Source organism: Pituophis catenifer, unplaced genomic scaffold (assembly GCF_029215685.1).
Source record: "Pituophis catenifer annectens isolate HBS135680 unplaced genomic scaffold, rPitCat1.0.hap2 SCAF_1, whole genome shotgun sequence".
Lineage (NCBI taxonomy): Eukaryota > Metazoa > Chordata > Lepidosauria > Squamata > Colubridae > Pituophis > Pituophis catenifer.
This window is the reverse complement of record NW_027256881.1, coordinates 222,731,928-222,753,239: the sequence shown is the minus strand read 5'-3', so window position 1 is coordinate 222,753,239 and position 21,312 is coordinate 222,731,928. Positions and strand designations below refer to the sequence as shown.

General features: G+C 37.7%; 1 protein-coding gene across 1 annotated transcript in view; it reads left to right on the top strand.

Annotated features, from left to right (window-relative positions):
• Positions 1-21,312, top strand: part of KALRN (kalirin RhoGEF kinase) — a 537,699-nt gene that overhangs the window by 339,247 nt on the left and 177,140 nt on the right. Inside the window, exons 11-12 of the mRNA XM_070949954.1 lie at positions 10,252-10,443; positions 17,652-17,821. Of these exons, the coding sequence (XP_070806055.1) occupies positions 10,252-10,443; positions 17,652-17,821 (362 nt within the window). The remainder of the gene's footprint in view (positions 1-10,251; positions 10,444-17,651; positions 17,822-21,312) is intronic.

The following is a 21,312-nucleotide window of genomic DNA, read 5'->3' as shown; positions in this document are numbered from 1 at the left end:
TGAGCCCTGTCAGATTGGTACTCCAGGCTGTGGGGCAGAGTTTGCCTGCAGTACCTCACTTTAACCACTTCAACTGCTTCTTTTTCAGAGTAGTACAGAAAGAAGCCTTGCAAAAGGATAGCAAGATGGGCGGCATATAAATTTAATTTATTGACTAAATAAATAGTCAGTTTCCTTTAATGAACAACGAAGAGCTGGAAGCTCCTCATAATGTACAAATTTTCTACCCCAAATCCAACACCCAGAGATTGTACACCATCTGTTGTGGCCCGTCAGCGGCCTGTGCGGATTGTAGCTGATTCTGACAATGAGGAGGCTGGTGTGGTGCTGCGCCAGCAGCCTGTGCAGCTGGCACTCAAGTCAGACAATGAGGAGGCTGGAGAAGATGTGGTGCCAGAGGCAGGGATTCAGCCAGGGCCTTCAGAACCTCCAGAAGTTCCTCAAAGTGAAGAGGACGAAGAGGAGGAGCCTCTTCTCGATGCATGGGCGCGCAGAGCTGCCAAAAGGCAGGAGTGGCTCCTCAGAAGGAGGTCTCCTCAAGAGTAAGGTTTGGGGCTAATTGGCCATTCCTTTAGCCTATTTAAGGAGGAACGCTGACTGAAGCAATTTGTAGGGAACAACTTTAGTTCACTCTCCTTCACGTCTGGATTCTCTGTAAATTGCTTCTGGGCTTTCTGCCAACCATAGTAAGATTGTGATTACTTTATCTTTGGTTTCTTGTAGGCGGTTAAGAAAGTTTAATAACAGCCTTTGTTTGAAAAAGACTGAGTTATTTTAGTAAATTGAGTTTGGTACAGACTTTGTGTGTGCTGCGTTCTTTGGGGTCCGTAGCTTGGGCAGAACACCATCTGGAAAGAGGGTGGGTGTCATAGTCAGAGATAAAATAGAGGAGCCAGAATTTCTTTGAAGGAATATGTGTTGAACCTGTTTTATTTGGACAGTTAAGAAGGAAATTCTCCTTCACCAGCTTGATGATGATATTCTTATGTAACTCATATTTTACCTTATGCTTTTCTAGATTAAACTATATCTCACGCTTCTTTTCAAAGTTAAATTAGGGACAGAAATACAGAAAAACAATATAAGCACAGGCATCATTTGGGAAAGGTGCTCCCCCCATTCTGATTCAGAAGTACCTTTTGTCTCTCATTATTATGAATTAATAAAGAATAATTATCATAGCCACTATTATTGTTCGAGTATTTTGTATTCTTGAAGTAAATATTGTTTACAATAATAATAATAATAATAATAATAATAATAATAATAATAATAATAATAATCAACCTCTTGGGGTGAATATTGTTTACGAACACTGGAATAACCAATATTCCAAACTCAGACCACCATATCTTGTTTTGAATGTTGTATATTTAAATTTCTCTATACCTTCTTGAAAAAGTCTTCTAGCAGTGTTCGTGAATATAAATAGAAATTTGTTGCTTTATTGGTCCCGTAGCATGAGAAAAACAAGGTAGGTTTGTTAAGATTCTTAAAGTAATCCCCAAACCGAAAGGGGAAATCCTCATTGCTTTATCCCTGCAGGTCATCATGTGCCTAAAAACAGTGTGACCCTTCATTGCAAATACAATAGCTTTTCCATGTTTGACATATCCTACATGTGGTAAAATACATCAGCAAAAACCCTTCTGGATTTTGACTAATTTAGGGCATTGGATCATCGCAAGCAGAGAAATGTAAAGAGCTTCCTGGTTTAGCTGAGCTTTTTACTAACTTTAATGTATTGTGTTTCTGATTGCCTGATTTCTCCACTAGTCTGTCTTTTGGTTTTCTTGCATCTTGACTGGTCTCTCTTCATTCCTGTTTAATTCCTAAATTGCAACAGGTAATTGGACTCAGCATTGATAGTACCACACAGCAGAGGTGGGTTTCAGCAGGTTCTGACCAGTTCTGGAGAACCGGTAGTGGAAATTTTGAGTAGTTCGGAGAATCGGTAAATACCACCTTTGGCTGGCTCTGCCCCCATCTATTCCCTGCCTCCCGAGTCCCAGCTGATTGGGAGGAAATGGGGATTTTGCAGTAACCTTCCCCTAGAGTGGGGAAGGAATGGAGATTTTACAGTATCCTTCCCCTGGAGTGGGGTGGGAATGGAGATTTTACAGTATCTTTCCCCTGTGATGCCCACCAAGCCGCGCCCACCAAGCCATGCCATGCCCACCAAGCCACGCCCACAGAACCAGTAGTAAAAAAATTTGAATCCCCAAACTGCCACACAGGGCTTAAGTACTTGCATAATTTTGGTATAACCCTGTGGGATTGTAAAGTAGCACTTTTTGTTACTCAAATGAGATATATTTTTCTTTATTAAGGGAGATAATAAATGCAAAGGAAATTAAGGAAGAGGAAATACACCTTTCCTTAAAACTATACAATTATAGTAATTGTAATTAGCAGTTTTAGTCCTGCAGATGGCACTCTCTCTGCATTCATCAGAAGGAATGCTTTTTCTCTACAAGACTGATTAAACAGCCTCCTTTTAAAGTCAAATTCATTATGAATTTTAATAGGTGCTGGCAAACAACAGTGTTTCTTTAAATATCCCCATCCTTTATCTGAAGAGCGTATGAATTTTCTTGGCCAATAAAACCTAAAACCTTGTCTGATTCATGCTTCCAAATACCAGCTAATTATTTAATTTCCCATTCTTTCTTTTTCTGGCATGATGCATAAAACCAATTATTGGATACATGCATAAAACCAATTATCTAAGTTCAGCATTAATATAACTTTTAAAAAAAAAAAAATCCAGGCATGCCATTGTGGAGGAAATATATAATTGTACCAAAACCCCAACAAACGTTTTCTAGAGTTGTGCATGAATAAAAGTGACATTCAAAAGGAAACCTGGCACGTGATGAAGTGAGCACAGCTTTGCAACTCTGACTGAGTGAAGGCAAGGCTTTGTACACATTCAAAGCAAGAATAGGCTGGCACTCCCCCTAGATTTCATACATAAAGTACATTTTAACAAGGATCCAAGTGAGTAATACAATGTGCAATGCATGCATATGAATAAGAATAGATTTAGATACAAGTTGTATTACAAATTTAAAGAAGGGCCAGATGGTATAGTGATTCAAAAACTGGATTAAGAGCAAGAGCTTTTAATTCTCCCTTACACATGAATGCTGGCTGGGTGAAATGTTGACTAGTCCTACTCTCTTAATCCTAGACTAGGTGGTTGAAAAATTCCTACCTACCAGTGTGGCAGTTTTTATGTATAGCCTTCAGTGAAGAAGCTTTCATCTTGCAGTGAATCAGTTCAGCTGACATCACCATCATCAACAACAATAACAACAACATACTTAAATAAATTTTCTCTAATTCAGTTATGACAATTTCCAGTTAGTGAGACTTGTAGTATTTTAGAATGCCTGCAGATCATTACAACATGTTGTAATTTTATGCAAGATCATAAATAGCTAAAATAAATCAGAACAATGTATGATGCTAGATTTTACAAGATTGGGGCATAGAAAAAGTCCCCAGATGGAATACAATAAAATTGGATCAGGTTTGTTTTGATACCTGTGATATCTATGATATCTGTGATTTATTTTTTTAATCTTTGTCATTTTATTACTTGTTAAAAGTTTTCTTTTATTTCAGGGGTTCTGTGCAAATCATGTTTTGGTTAGTACCAGACAAAAGATAGAAAATGAAAACCAATCTTTTTCTAAATTTCTCATAAGGTTTTTTTAAAAAAAATAAAATGGCAACAAATTTATAACAAGGAGTTGCTGTTCAACCCTTTAGATTATTTGTTATTTGGATGTGGTACTGTCTCTTTTAAGTCAAGCTTGAAACTTATGGATTTCATGGCCACAGTCCTGCAATTTCCAGGTCAATAGTACAATATGAAAGTGGTTGCCATTTTTGTTTTCCTGAATGTTTCCTGATTTCTTGTTTAACTTAACAATTCTGCATTCCCTGATAGATTTCCATTCAGGAAATCAGCTTAGTTTTCAAACTAGATAGGTCAACAGGGGTTCTGCTGGGACAAGCCCTTGGTTAACCCTTCTTTCATTACTTAACTTCCACCTACCCACTGGGCATTTATATCTGTTGTTATCCAGTATAGAATAAAATCCTGCTAAAAATTGACTTCTGTCCTTTCGGTTTATTTCTGCATGACTTTTCATCTCATTTCACAAACTGGGGGGAAAAAATATCCACCAGGCACAATACATGAAATTGTGTGAACGCTTTTTCTCTGTGGTTTTGTTATTTTCATCTTTGTCTAAAAGGAGAAAGGGTTTTGCCCTCTATTCCCTAAATCTTCCAGGAAGCACAATTTAAAAAAAAAAAAAAAAAAGGTCATTGCTAGAAACCTGTGTGTATTTTGGTCCCCTGTTTATGTTGCTGTCTATGTAAAAGGGAAACAACCCTGCCTGGAAAGATGTATTTTTAAAAGATGCATTTATGTCTTGTTTGTAAAGAACATCAGTTTGTCTACAATATGCAAGAAGGGAAAAACTTGTGATTCCAAGGAATGGTATGCACTCATTCTCCAAAATGATCTACAAGACAAAAAAATAAAAAAATAAAAAATAAATCCAGGCTCTAAATTTATTGCTTTTATTTTGTAGGTTGACACAAAAACAAACCTTGTCCCCAAATGCACAAGTGGTATGAGAGAGAAAGTAATTAAGAATATAAAGGTTGCCTTGCTGGATGAAAGCAAAAACCAAAAGTTGTTGTTTGTTTCAAAGCAAGTCTGGGGCTACTTCTACAAAATTCACGCACAAAGCATAAAACCATAAGTCTCTCTTGCTCTTTGCCCAGCCTCAGGATGAATCAGATCCAGTGCATAATACTTAAGGCTGACCATCTTATTTTGCCTCTCAAAGCAGAAAATCATTCTAAACACTTTCCCCCTTCCTTTGCAGTGGATTTGCAGCAGTAGTAGAGATACATGAGAATGGTTAGAAGTGAGTATTTGTAGACAAGTTGAACTTTGGGATTCTCTGAGCTTGGTTGTTATTTTGCAGACATTTCATCACCAAACTAGCCCTCGACTTACGGCGGTTCATTTAGTGGCCATTCAAAGTTACAGCATCATTGATAAAGATGACATGACCATTTTTCACACTTATGACCGTCGCAGCATCCCAGCATGTTCATGTGATCAAAATTCAGACACTTGGCAACTGACTCGCATTTATGACAATCGCAGTGTCCCAGGGTCATATGATCATCTTTTTGCTAGTCAATGAGGAAACCAGAGTCATTTAAATGTGTCACTAACTTAACAATTGCAGTGATTCAGTTAAAAACTGTGGCAAGAAAGTAAAATGGGATAACATTCGCTTGACAAATATCTCACTTAGCAACAGAAATTTTGGGTTCAATTGTAAACTGAGGACTACCTGTAACCATCAGTGCTAGAGAGGATTTGGGTTTGCTCTCATTTTATATTCTAATGCAGGGCTGTCAAACTGGCGGCCCACGGGCCAGATGTGTCACGGGCAGGCCATGCCCACCCTGTGAAAAGAAAAAAACATCACGATACATCATGTGATGGCAACATGATGCTGCAAGTTTGACACCCGTGTTCTAGTGGCTTGCCCTGTCAGTGTGAGAGTGAGAGTGGTCTTGGAGAGTCCTTGATTAGACTGTTGTTTATTGAATAGAATAGAATTTTTATTGGCCAAGTGTGATTTGACACACAAGGAATTTGTCTTGGTGCATACGTTCTCGGTGTACATAAAAGAAAAGATACATTCATCAAGAATCATAAGATACAACACTTAATGATAGTCATAGGGAAACAGTCAATATAAATCTTAAGGATACCAGCAACAAGGTTACAGTCATAAGTGGGAGGAGATGGGTGATAGGAATGATGAGAAGATTAATAGTAATAGTAATGCAGACTTAGTAAATAGTTTGACAGTGTTGAGGGAATTATTTGTTTAGCAGAGTGATGGCATTTGGGAAAAAATTGTTCTTGTGTCTAGTTGTTCTGGTGTGCAGTGCTCTATAGCGTCGTTTTGAGGGTAGGAGTTGAAACAGTTTATGTCCAGGATGCGATGGGTCTGTAAATATTTTCACAGCCCTCTTTTTGACTCGTGCAGTATACAGGTCCTCAATGGAAGGCAGGTTGATAGCAATTGTTTTTTCTGCAGTTCTAATTATCCTCTGAAGTCTGTGTCTGTCTTGTTGGGTTGCAGAATCAAACCAGACAGTTACAGAGATACAGATGACAGCTTGTTAGCTTGTTTGTCTGAGTTGGTACATGAAAATTTGCTGCTTTCCATATCAAACACCAAAAATCAACTGCTTAAGGCAGCCTCCTCATCTGTAATTTATTTATTTATTTCGTTAGCCATCCAATTTATATAGCTGCCCATCTCAAGGAGTGATCCACGGCCCACAGAATTAAAATACAACAAAAACAATAACGAGCATTAAAAGAATTAAAAATGCCAGCAGCCGAGAAACAGGAACCCTAATGATGGGTTAGAACTTTCCAGAAAAATAGTTTTTTAGCAAGTTTTATTTTAAAAATGAGTATATGGAGATAGGTTATTTAGTTGAGTAAAATAAAAATCCATTTCGTGGAAAAGTGGCTCAAGAGCAATCCAGGATAAATGCATGATGTAGAAATGTACACTGAGTTTCAATAACTCAAATTATAACCATCTGTGCTCATCTCTTTTTTTGTTCCATAGCCAGTTTTCTCTTTGCACCCATTTGTATTTTTCTCTGCCGTGCTGTTCTACATTTAGCATTGAAGCTCTAATATTCACCTGGTACTATGGCCAGTTTCTGCTGCAGTTGCTCTGGTGTTCTTAACAATAGGGTGAAATCTAGGATGCAATCTCTAATCCCTAGATTATATTCCTTACAGGGACTGGTAATTCATTCACAGGTCTGACTTGCCAGGGGCAAATTATAATTGGTGCTCAATTTATTCTTATCAGTGCAGGCTGGCGACATTTCAAGTAATTGAGGAGAGTATGAGGGCTCTCCAGAATGAAATTACATCTTGATAGCTTGATACACCATATGCCAGCATTGAATTAGTTGTTTCTTTAAGAAAAAAAAGTGAATAAAATGATTAAAGGAAAGAAGGGCTATAGAACTTTACAATTGGAGAAAAAATTGTTGTTGTTTATTCTTTCAAAGAGCTAAATGGTGGGACATGTTAAATGTTATTACTAATAATAACTAAAGCTATTCCTACAATATAAATTTAATAAATAAATAAATAAATACATACATACATACATACATACATACATACATACATACATACATACTGTGAGGCGCTCAAGAGCTGTGTAGTAGATGGAGGATGGTGTTTTTTATTTATTTTATTATTATTTATTATTCATATTTCTATGCCGCCCACTCTCCAAGGACTCTGGGGGGTTTACACCAAAGACAGTATACTAAAAAGCATATTGCCCCCAACAATCTGGGTCTTCATTTTATCCACCTCAGAAGGATGGAAGGCTGAGTCAACCTTGAGCCGGTGAGATTTGATCCGCTGACCTGCTGAACTAGCAGTCAGCTAAAGTAGCTGCAGTACTGCACCCTAACCATTGCACCACTTCGGCTCCAAGGTGTATGTATATGTAGCTGCTATGTAGTGGCACTCAAAATCCATGCTAATTGGAAATTTATTTATTGAACAAATTTATAATGTCTCAACGAAAGCAACTCTGGACAGTGCACAACATGAATACTTGATTAGTTGTAATTCTGTGAATGCAGGTAGCAATCAATTTAGTCTTATTTACTTCTGAAGAAGGTGCTGTTGTGAATTAGGAGATTAAATTATAATTAGTGACTTGGCAGCTCCAGAAATTTTAGAAGTGCACCGAGCCTTATATATATGTGTTTGTGTGTGTATGTATGTATGTATATTTCTGTGTCCTGACAATAGCCAGTACATATCTGATCATGAAGATGGATCAGTAATATGTAGCATTATTCGTTGGTATCTTCCAGGCTGCATCAAAGTTATAAAAATGTCAGTGGGAGTTTTGTGGCAGATATTGTATAATTTTCCTTCTTAATTTTTGCACAAACTACTTGCATCTGCTTCTTTCATTTGGTATCATTTAAAAGGAAGTGTCTTTTATGAGACCCTGTTAGAAAATAAAAACAATTAAATGGGCAGTGTTAGTTGTCACATGTTTATGAAACAATCATGCACAGTGATGAAGGTATGCTAAATGAAACTAAAGGCAATTATTCTCACATTTCTAATGAATGTTTACCCCATTCTCCATTACAGTTCCCAAACAATACAGAAAATAGAAACCCAAACAGGTATATTTTGTGAAATCTTCCACATTGACTTAAACACAAAATTTTTGTGAAGAGTGAGTTGGATTGTTTGTAACATAGAGGAATAGAGATAGCCCAGGTTTACAAATAATACAATTGGTCCTCAACTTATGACCACAATTGAGCTCAGAATTTATGCTGCTAAGCGAGAAATTTGTTAAATGGGCTGTGCCCCATTTTATGACTTTTCTTGCCACAATTGTTAAGTGGATCACTGCAGTTGTTATATTAGTAACATGGTTGTTATGTGAATCTGGCTTCCCCGTTGACTTTGTTTGTCAGAAGGTCACAAAAGGGGATCACATGATCCCAGGATATTGCAGCCATCATAAAATATGAACTAGTGGTCTTGCATCCAAATGTAAATCACATGGCCATAGGGATGTTGCAATGGTCATGTGTGAAAAATAGTCATAAGTCACTTTTTTCAGTGCCATTGTAACTTCGAGCAGTCACTAAACGGACTGTTGTAAGTCGAGCACTACCTGTAGTCAGGTTCTCTGGGTTTAGGAGATCAATACCAATATATCAATCTTGAAGATGTTTGCCTGCAGGCAAGACTTCCTTAGCACAATCGTTCAGAAGTGGGATATGGCAAAATATGTGCTGCCTATAAAATGATTCAGATCATTTTGGAAAATTTAAAAAAAAGATAAGTTTGTGAAAAATGCCAACAATGTGTTATATCTATTTAACATTATTATATATAACCTTTATTTCTGGATACTTTTATCAGTTGCATTCAAATGAATATGGAAATGTTTCTGTGGAAATGTTTTCTCAAGGGATATTTCCTTCTTCATAGACAAAATTTTCCATAGCATCAAAGTCTGTCAGAATTTTTACTAAATTAATTCTCAAGGCTTGAGTCTGGCATTTGAAACAATCATGTTTCGGCAGCAAAACAATCTTTTTTTCTTTTCTTTTTCAATCTTCTTGGAAAAATATTTAAGATATGCTTAGGCCTTGATATAGTCAGCATCACATTTCATTTCTTTCACAAAAGGGTCAAAGTGCGTGATAATACATTTTAACAATTTTAAATATAAACATGACATTTAAATTAAATTATTATCTTTGCAACCCACTGGACATCCGGAACAATCAATCAATCGTTTTTTAAAAAAATAAAAACCATACTTTTGTGGATTCTTGTTGGCTATTAGTAGAATATGAAAAACAGATACATAAAATATAGAAATGGTATAAATATTTTGGAAAGGACTATAATGAACTTATGTATCCGTACAAGGCCTCAAATTGCTAATTTGCTTTAATGCAATGTGAAATAACTCCATGAAACCAAAAGGAATTTCCTTCCTGCAGTAGAGAATGTATTACTGTAGGTTGCTCCTTGCACATGTCAGAACTCCTAAGTTATGAAATGGAAATTCTATAAATCTTAAAGATAGTTGTAACTGCCTTGGATAGAGTTAGAATCTTTCAGATGGTGCTCTTCCTTAGCCAGTTCATAAATGCAATAAAAAAAGCAACATGTTTTTCTGAGATAATTTTCCAGTGCATGTACTTTACATGTTGCAACCTGTTAGCCATCAGCGCTCCTTCACAATCAAATGTGTTGTGAAATATCTCCCAGGAGACCACGGCCACCAATGAAGTAGTTAAATCTGAGTTGCTTCTTTACATCGTCTTTGAAAGATCCCAGAGATCACCGCATGCTGAGTTTCCCGAAGCTAACAAAAAAAGCAAGCAGTGGAAAGGTGTGCACATTTCAAATAAGAACTGTCTTTAGCGTTTATCTGAGGATTATTCAGTGCCAATTTTTGCTAACTCCTTTTCCAATTTCATCACACAACTGCTGTCATGTTAACATGCTGGTTTCCCTTCTTGAATTCTGGAAGGATTTTCTCTGAATATTAATGAATAGCGTTTTGTGATTTGCACTTTATTTTTATTGTGTATTGGTAGAATACCTATACTAATGCAGACAAGCTACTGGAAGCAGCAGAGCAACTGGCTCAGACTGGGGAGTGTGATCCCGAAGAGATCTACAAAGCAGCACGGCATCTAGAAGTGCGGATTCAGGACTTCGTTAGGAGAGTGGAACAGAGGAAGCTTCTTTTGGATATGTCTGTCTCCTTCCACACTCATACCAAAGAGGTAAGGTGCCTGCAATGTAATAGAAATTCAGATACCATTGGACCTATGTTGCAAGTATGGAACATGGCAAAATATGTTCATATTGCTCAAGGCATACTAGAGTAAATTTAGGTTATATGAAATTTAAGTTTAGAAGACCTGCCAAATTATATAAATGTTACAAGTCTCCCTATTGGAGTTGCAACATAACTATAAAAGAAAGTGGAATCAGTAGAAATGTTATCTGTTTGCCTATCTATCTGAAACTCCATAACAGAATAGCAATGTGCATGTTAACACTGATTACTGATTACTAATATTTAGTGTTCGTGTGAAGTTTATATGCAGTGGAGTAGACCCTTCATCTGTATTTTGTAATTGGAATATCAACACATAGATTTCTTCTCTGAATGTTTTTTTTTTCCAAGTAGAAAGAGATAAATGAGATGTATTCAGTTTCCTCCTCCCTTTACATTCATCATTTCATGTCCTTCACTGATCTGGAGAATCTACCAATTCTCTGAAGAGGCATAAAGTTCCGCAAAAGGAATTGATAAATTTTTATTTTTTGAATGTAATGGTCCAGGCTACATGGAAGATCATCCATATGGAGAAAAAAGTTCTGCTTTATGGTTTGAGCTCTTTAAAAGACAGCAATCACAATGCCATTATTGTTTCTTAAATTTCTTAGGTAATTGAATTTTAATGAAGCATTAAAATTCTCTGCTTTACTACTGTTTCTAACAAGAATCAGTTAATAGAGATAGTTTTGATTTCATTCTATTCAAAGTAGGTTCTGTATATATGTCTTCTTTTGATTTTCTGTGGTTTCCTCAGGACTGGGCTAAATGTTGTTTTAATACAAGTGAACAATGTTCAAAATCTATGAAAATAGGAGACTTTTTCCAGCAAACGTAGAGGTCAGGACATTGAAACTAAGGGCCTGAGGGTATAACTAAAGCATACTCTACATTTTTCCATCTTCAAACTTCATACCATGCCTTCAAATAGCTTTGAAAACAGGATTGTGTTCTATAAACAAATAATGTGTAAAAATTATAAAGAAACTATAAAAAAAACTATAAATATAATAAATTATAAAAAAAAAATTATTTCAGCTATTAACCTGCATACGGGAAATGAATATGTCCAAAGCTGAATTGACAATGTCAGAATAGTGAGGTGAAATACATTCAAAGAATTTTGGCTAAAAACAATAACAAAAACAGAGAATGCTACTTGTTCCAAAACTCATGTGCAATAAAACAGAAACAATTAAGTTTAATTATCAGAGTAGTATAAGCTTTAAAATGGTGGCATAACATTCAGGTACATATAAATAAGTAAAGCAATAAAATCAGCCACAAGAAATTTGGGACTATAACCTTCATTTATTGTCCCCTGTGAAACCTGAAAAGAGTGTAATATAGTAATTGATGTGGCAAGTGTACCAAGACATAAACATCTTTAAACATCTGGCTTTATTATTTTTATAAACAACTCAGACATATCCAATGCTCTTTCTTCTTCCTGTTTTCCTCACAACAACAACCTTTTGAGGTGAGTTGGTCTGAGAAAGAGTGATTGGCCTAAGGTCATCTAGCTGGCATTTATTCCCAAGGCGGGACTAGAACACTCATTTCTAGCTTGGTGCCTAACTAACTAGCCATCACTAGTTAGTTATACTTTTCAACCATAGTTTGTTGAATTTCGCAGTTGGTTGGCTTTATGCATTGTGCTTAATCCAAAACTGGGTGAACCATATTATGGCAGATCATGATTTGTCAAACACGCAAACACAGATAGATTCATTGCCATTTTCAGGTTCATAATGGGTCAGCAACCTGTGGCTCTGGAGCCACATGTGGCTCTTTCACCCCTCTGTTATGGCTCTCTGTCACTCAAAATATGCATTTACAACCACTAATGTGTGACACTCGTGGGCACACGATTTATTGAGCTTTTCAACCCCCAGTAGGCCAACCATGGATAAATCCAAGAAAATAAAAGTTTCAGAAGAAAACAATGTTTAATTCAACTACATATGCTAGTTTTGTGGCTACTCAGGAAATAGTCAGGCACGGGAAGGGTTTTGTGGCTTCTGGTGTTTTCTTTTCTGTGGGAAATGGGTCCAAACGGCTCTTTGAGTGTTTAAGGTTGCAGATCCCTGTCCTATAACCAAGACCCATTATTATATTATCATTACAAACTGAGAGCCAGTTTGGTCTAGTGTTAAGGCACCAAGCTAGAAAGCAAGAGACCGTTGGTTCAAGTCCCACCTTATCTATGAAAGTCAGCTGGGTGACCTTGGATTAGTCATCGCTCTCAGCTCAACCCATCTCACAGGGTTGTTGTTGTGAGGAAAATAGGAAGAGGAAGGTGTGTTGGATATGTTTGTCTCCTTGAATTATTTGTAAAAATAATTTAAGTCAGAGATAGACAGGCAGACCGAAACAGGAACTGCAACTGTCTTTATATTGAATCGTGCCCTGCCCTGTGGCACTATTTTCCTTCTACTAGCTAATCAAAATAAACAACTCAACATTGAGATAATAGAGAAGCTGATTAGTTCAGATGAATTTTTATTTTGTCAGAAAAGAGGGAGGAAAACATCAAAAGTTTTCAAAGACTGACCCTGAGTGATTTTTTTGTTGATGTTCTTCTTAACTTTGGGGGCAGCCAAAGTCAGCAGAAGTCACATAAAGAGTCCTGTGGCATGTTTCACTATTGATAAGATGGAACAGAGAGGAAACATGTACATGCTGGACAGGCTGCATTCCTTGACTAAAGGTCTGAGGAATATTCCTAGGCAGAGGAAATGGTGGGAACTTCGTGGTTCTTCCAGAGAGCTTAATAAAACTTTCTTTTGGAGCAGGACACTGTGTCTCTTACAGCCTCAAATTTAGCTATCAATTTTCACTGTTCAGAATTGGGGAAAAGATATTATTTTCTCCTAGTAGCATAGAATTTACATAGCAGCCCTGCTCTTAATTTTCTCTAGATTCATAATGACTGCCTATTAAAAGGGCATTTTTGCCAGGCATTCTTAAAAAGTCACTTCATAGTATCTGACTTTCTCGTGACATTATTTAAGATGAGGTTCATAAAATGTAAATATACTACATTCATTTACTTGGATCTTTGTTCATTGATGGCAAATGTAACAACTTAAGTACATGTGCCTTTTAAGTACTTTTTTTTCCCCTTGAAAGTCAGTAAATATAGCAATGAATGCACAAACAGAGAGGAAAAGAAATAATAGCCAGGAACTGTCTTCTTAAAGCAGTAAGTCATAGAAAGATTTTATATGGATGAGGAATTATAAATTGACAATTTTTATTATTGCTCTTTAAAGAAGTGAGCCATTTCCAGGGTACTCTTTTAAGTTTTTTTAAAAATAGGCAAATTATTGCTAACCTGATATCCTGACTGCTTAGAATTAATGGATCAATCTGGAACATATTGATATTCAACATCACTGTTGAAAATGTCAGGCCAAATGCACGTCAACATTTAACTTTCTCAAGGGCACTTGACTTTGGTACCAAAGCATAACTGAGGTCATATTCATCTATTCACATAGTTCAGAAGCAGAGTAATCCACCATAATGCAAAATGATATTGGTGTTGTTACCATAACATATCAGACATGTATGGCATTCACTTCAACTGTGATTCCCAGTCTTAATTAGTAATGCTGCCAATATTTGGTTTGGGGCAACCAATGTATAAATGACATTATATGCAACTGCATTTTTTAAAGCCATGGAAAGTTGTTTCATAAATTCAGACTTAGAAGGAAATTCAGACTTAAATATTCAGACTTAATATTTAGTATTTATTTATTTATTAGTTCGATTTATATGCCGCCCTTCTCCAGAGACTCAGGGTGGCTTACAATGCATTAAGCAATAGTCTTCATACTTTTGTATATACCTGCTTAGTAGGGCTTTTGCCCCCCACAAGCGGTGTTCTTTTTTATACAAAGTCAGTTTATTGCCCCCACAATCTGGGTCCTCATTTTACCTACCTCGAAAGGATGGAAGGCTGAGTCAACCTTGAGCCTGGTGGGATTTGAACTTGCAGTAATTGCAGGCAGCTGGTGCTATTTAACAGCACTTTAGTCTGCTGTGCCACCAAGGCTCTTGGTATTAATATAAAGTTTAATATTTTCCTTGTTTATGTTTATTATATAAAGACACTAAACAATCATTTCATCAAGGACTATGGCATTTGGGGCTAAAGAGCTGCAAACAGACACCCTGCCATTCACAATCATGTGCCATTTTTGTTTTGTTGCATACTTTTGTATATAACTAAGCTTGTTCCTTAACTTGCTTAGCTACAACACATTTTCTCCAATTAAGCAAATCGGCACAAGATCTTACATTCATGTTTGCATTAATAGAAACAGACATTGATGCAGTCTAGAAAATCAGTTTGATATACTGTATTTGGTCTAAAGGAGTTATCTCCTTCACCCAAAGGCTTGTACAGCTCCATAGATACTTCTGTGAGTGTATTGGATTTAGCTTGAGGAAATGGATCATAGAGTCTCAGTTTCTGCAATACTTGTAACAGTCAGGTGTCATGTATCATCATGTCTCTTTAAAGCTGGGATATGAAAACTCCAATTTACAGGTCTGATTTGACCTGCCAGGCTGAACTATCAGGATTGGAAAGCTAAACATAGACTCATAGCATCGGAAGAGATCATTTACACCATCGAGGCCAAGCACCTGCTCAATTCAGAAATCTAAAGTAAAATATATCAAGGCACCTGGCTGCCTTCCATCTATTTGAATTCTTCTAACAAAGCCAACTGGGTCTTTCTCGACATGACCCTTTCCACCCTACCATCTTCAGCATTTCAACAGCTTAAATTCTGTAACTTTTCTATTTAGGGAAATAAAAGAACTTCTAAAAATGGCAAGAAATAGTGCTTGCAGGCTGTTTTAGCTTCTCCACACCTTTCATTTCGCAGAAAGATTAACTGGAAAGTAAAGTGAAGGACTTCTCCTTCTCCTAAAACCTTGCCTCTGGTGTTGATCTTAAAAGAATGTGAAATCTAGAAAATTATATAAGCAAAATACATTTAAACATGTATTCAAAGTTAAACTGAACAAATAATTATTAATTGGGAGAACAGAAGATTAAAATAGGATATATACAATATATGGCACCTAAATGATTATGAATAAGCTGAAATTCTGTTACTGAATTCTGATTGGAAGCCATTTTCTATTTTGCAAATGTTGTAAATTGCCCAGAATCACCTATGTGTGAGTTTGGCAGCTATATTAGCCACCCTGAGTCTTCGGAGAGGGGCGGCATATAAATTGAATTAATTAAATTAATTAAATTAAATATAAATTTATTTAGTAAATAAAATAAATATTATTGTGAATGCCTGTCAAGGTACCCTGTTTCCCCCAAAATAAGACATCCCCTAATAATTATGGTAATAATAATTATGGTAATAAGGCCAAGCGCTTATTTCAGGGTTCAAAAAATATAAGACAGAGTCTTATTTTTGGGAAAACATAGTACTCTGGTCTGTTGTATTTCTGCGTGCCCATGCACAGATTTATTGGGGTAGGAATGATTTCCAAAAGTGATTTTATTTGGCATTTGCAGTTCTATATTGAGAAGTTTTCTGGATAATAGCCTGCAGGACTTCAGAAAATCTCACAGAACCAGAAAAAGAGTCCTACAGAGATCCTACAGCAGCCAAAAAATTCTTCAAGCCATTCTCAAAATGAGAAATAACAGATACAAGATAGATCTAGAGGCTAGAAGAACTCTTGTGGAATAAGTGAAGGTTGTTATAGCTAAGAAAACAGTCAATGGTTACAGGCTGCAAATATGGAGGAACAAGGCAGGCTGAATGAACATTGTCTCGAGCAACTGTCTCTGGAGACCGCTTTGTAAAGCCCTCGGCAGCTGGCTTCTCCCAGGCTTTGCTGTGTCCCATTTTGGTTTTGGTTCCAAGGAAGCTACATCCAGTTTTGCCCCTGGTGATTTTCATCTATTTAGCCTGCTTTTCCTCCTCTTGGCAGCAGTGGCACTGCACCTGGCTCAGAGGTTGGAGTTGAAGAGGTTGAAGTTGCTTCAGAGCATCCAGGTTTCTCCATCTCCTGCCCTGTCATCTCTTCCTCCAAGAAATAGCCTAGGCCAGGGGTGTCAAACTTGATTTCATTGAGGGCCACATCAGGGTTGTGGTTGACCTCGGGGGGGGGGTGAATGGGCATGGGCAGGATGGGAGTGGCCAGCTCAACATTCTGCAGCCCGTGCACAATCTTCCCAAGCTCTATTTTCAGCTGCCACCGCCTCCTTCAGCTCTCTGCCAACAAAAATGGAGCCCAGGAGGGCCACGCACAGCCATACTGAGCTCCATTTTTCCTGGCAGAGGCATCACAGGCCGGTCCTTCCTGTTTCCAGGGCGACCCCATGGGTGAGTTCTAAGAACCCCGCAGGTCAGATCTGGCCTGCGGGCCTTGAGTTTGACACCCCTGGCCTAAGGGACCCAGGATTTGAAGTGGGGAAAGATGGCAGTTCACAGAATCTTTTGTGTATGTGTGTGTATTTCCTGTATGCTTATCCTTTTGGGGTGGAGATTATCTGCATAATCAATTGTTATCCAAAACAATGATTCAAATGGCAAAAGATTATCTAAACGGCCCATACTCCCCTTGTGTTAGCATTTCTATTATCTTTGGTAGTTATAGAACTGCAGCGTTCTTTCCTCTTGTGTATTCTTTCTCTTTCATTGAAATGAAATTTTAAAAAAGGCAACCATTATATATGCCCACTCATACCATATATTTATTTCAGGCCAATCTTTTGCAGATTATTTTATTTAATATTGCAGTTGTTTAAGTCAGTGGTTCTCAACCTGTGGTCCATGAGGGACCTCAATGTCATCACAGGGAATCCACAAAAAAAAAAAAGTTATGATTTAAATCTTGAGTTACGTCTTGGTGGTCCGTGGGTACAAAAGGTATTTAGAGGGGATCCATGGTGAAGAAAAGCTCAAGAACCACTGGCTTAAGTGCTTTAATGTCAGATAACGCTGTGCTTTGATGGATACCCTTTGAGCTGATTTGAAAGGGTTAAGATCAATACCTCCATCCTTTCCTGCCCATTGTTCTCCCACCCACCCACCCACCCACCCCCACCTTTGCCTCTTCTGATATCTTTTGCTTGTTCTTTCTTCCCCTCTTTCCCAGCTGTGGACATGGATGGAAGACCTGCAGAAGGAGCTCTTGGAAGATGTTTGTGCTGACTCCGTAGATGCCGTTCAGGAACTCATAAAGCAGTTCCAGCAGCAGCAAACAGCTACTCTGGATGCCACTCTCAATGTCATCAAAGAAGGGGAAGATCTAATCCAGCAGCTCAGGTGAGCACCTTGGGACATACCTTAGAATTCCATGTGGAAATTAGTGCTTCTCTCTTAACTAGATTTAGAACCATATTGCTATTTATTTTGGCATAGCTCACCTGTTTTATTATTGCTGGGAAACTGCCTTGATTCGCCTGGCAGAAGGAGCATAGAAGTACCTGTAATCATTAAATAATTTTTAAGTGCATCATTTCACTGAAACTATAAGGGATGATTTGTGGAGATGAATAATAAGTAATCTCAGTTCACCTGGACCGCTGCGTGTAATGGATGAAGAGAGCTGCAGGTGTACTAAACTGACTATGATTAAATGGTACTGCCTAAATATGTTTAAAGTGGAAATTTGGGGAACATTATTAAATTGTTATAAATGGAGGCCTTGTGGTTTAAATACTTATTCCTGCTAAGCAGTGTCTGGAATCCACTAAATAAAACATATGCCTTTAATATATCATTACCATTTTTTCACCTGTAAGAGCTTTCAGTTTTTAGTATAAAATCCCTGTGGCACAATAAAGATTTCAAGCTTTCATTTGATACCTACTATTTCCAATTGTACTGGGCTTACGCAATTTACAGCATGTGCCTAAAAAGCGACTATATGGAATATATAGGTTTCCACAAACACCTACAGCCTGGTTGAGATATTAAAGTCCCAAGGTTTGTGACTCTGTACAAGTAGTCCTTGACTTATGACTGTAACAGAGTTTCTGTTGCTAAGCATGGTGGCTAAGTGAGTTGTGCCTGATTTTACAATCTTTTTGCCGCAATTGTTAAGTAAATTGCACAGTTTTTAAACAAATCCAGCTTCCTCCATTGACTTTGCCTGCCATCTGGGAAAGTTGCAGCTGACAACCACTGTAAATGCATGTTGGTTGTCAAGCACCCAAATTTTTATCACATGACTGAGGCAATGCTGTGATGGTTGTAAGTGCATGGACCAATCACAAGGTCACCTTTTTCCAATGTCATTGTAACTTTGAAGGGATATCAATAGCACTTAGACTTATATACCACTTCACAGTGCTTTACAGTCCTCTCTAAGCGATTTTCAGAGTTAGCATATTGCCCCCAACAATCTGGGTCCTCATTTTACCCACCTCGGAAGGATGGAAGGCTGAGTCAACCTTGAGCCCCATCAGGATGGAACTGCTGGAGGAGCAGTGAGTTAACCTGCAGTCCTGCCTTCTAACCACTGCACTACGGGATGCTAAATGAATGATCCTAAGCTAAGGACTACCTGTAGAGGCTTTATTCAGTTCGGCTTAATAGCGTTTAATTAAAAATGCTCTGGAAACAATTTATTTCTTTTTCAGAAAGCCGATCAACCTTTTTGTCAGTTTGGCAGAAGAATCTATTAAGATGAATCATATTCACTATTATAAAGAAAATTCTGTTTTTTAAAAAATATTTGTATACAGACAGTGTTGGGTTTCAAAATTTTTACTACCAGTCTGTGGGTGTGGCTTGGTGGATGTGGCATGGCTTGGTGGGCATGGCATGGCTTGGAGGGCGTAACTTGGTGGGCGTGGCAGGGGAAGGATATTGTAAAATCTCCATTCCATCCCCAATCCAGGGGATGGTTACTGCAAAATCCCCATTTCCTCCCAATCAGCTGGGACTTGAGAGGCAGAGAATAGATGGGGGCAGGGCCAGTCAGAATTTTTACTACCAGTTCTCCGAACTACTCCAAATTTCCACTACCGGTTCTCCAGAACTGGTCAGAACCTGCTGAAACCCACCTCTGAATACAGATCTTTCAGCTTTAAACATTTACTGCATTTCAGAACCATTGCATTTTTACTGAGCACTACAGTAGAAGTGAAGTAGAATATATAGGATTGGAATTGTTGTGCTGTTAAAAAGTTAGACAGAACTCTGATTTCTCTCCTATAGTACTGGCAATTCTCAGTGAGAAAGCAGAACATAGCAAAGGGTTAAACCCTCCAGATCATACTCCTGATCTGAATCTCTTCCCCACTATGATTTGTTTTGGTTTGCTTTGGTTTGGTTTCATGCAGAAGATGTGTTTATGAAGGTAGTGATTTTTTTTATTAGCACATTTTACATTGTGTTAAAGGGACGCGGTGGCTCAGTGGCTATGATGCTCAGCTTGTTGATCAGAAAGGTCGGCAGTTCGGCGGTTTGAATCCCTAGTGCCACGTAACAGAGTGAGCTCCCGTTACTTGCCCCAGCTTCTGCCAACCTAGCAGTTCGAAAGCACGTAAAAATTCAAGTAGAAAAATAGGGACCACCTTGGTGGGAAGGTAACAGCATTCCGTGCACCTTTGGCATTTAGTCATGCCATCCACATGACCACAGAATCTTCATCAGACAGCGCTGGCTCTTTGACTTAGAAACAGAGATGAGCACCACCCCCTAGAGTCGGGAATGACTAGCACATATGTGCAAGGGGAACCTTTACCTTTACATTGTGTTGGAATAAATTTTTCCTCCTAGTTAGCTAAAACACAGTAAAAACTTGCTTTAACTTTTTCAACATGTATTTGGGGTTGCTTTTCCCCAGTCTTTTCTTATTCTTTATTCCCATCAAACAATCTAAATCTCCCACATGACCGGATGGGTAGATAATGAAACCCAGTCACAGATTGGGTAACTTATTTTTTGTTCTGAACTGTACTTCCTCAGGAACAGTATATTCCATATTTCATGATGGATGGATCTAAAGCAATTAGTGGATAGACCAGTACCAGAAATTGATAAGATCAGTTACTGCCACTTGTGGAATATTTTGTTCAAATTCTCTCTTTCTTCCAAATATTAGGCTACAGGAAAAGGGCAAATGACAGCTTTTATTAAAATTCAAAGTGTTGTTGTTGCTTTTGTTTTGGTTTGTATAGGTCAAGGCTCTTATAAAACTCAGATAATAATAATAATATTCTTAGATTCTGAGTCGTCTCTTATTGTAATTTAAGGCAACCATTTTAAATGTAGACATGAGAAGCTGCAGGTTCTACTCCAATCTGTTATCCTCTAACTAACATGATAGTGTTATCATTTACAAGGAATGTGTGGAGTGCTCCTTGATAGATCTGAATAAATGAGGAGAAAATCCCTAATCCCTTGATAATGTTTTATTTATAGTTGTATTCTACTTACCGTTGCATTAGTAGGTAGGTAGGTGGCAGGTAAGTAGTAGATAATAGATAATTAATAGATAATAAACAGAGAATCTATGATAATTAGTGCAACCATAGTTGGATTATGGCAATCCAGATGATCATCAGACCATAGCAAAATCTTTCCCTTTCCCTTTTTGTTATTCACTAGTATTCATCTGAATTTTTGCAGATATGGTAGCACTAACAGAGTATCCTACATCATATAAAACAGAGTAAGCCATATTCCCTCCAGTACACTAAACTGGCTCTCATGTAAAGTCAGCTGTGGGCCAGTCCCTCTCTTATCAGCCCTAGGAAGAAGGCAGTGGCTTCTTTCAAAATATTGCCCAAAAAACTACAAGAATG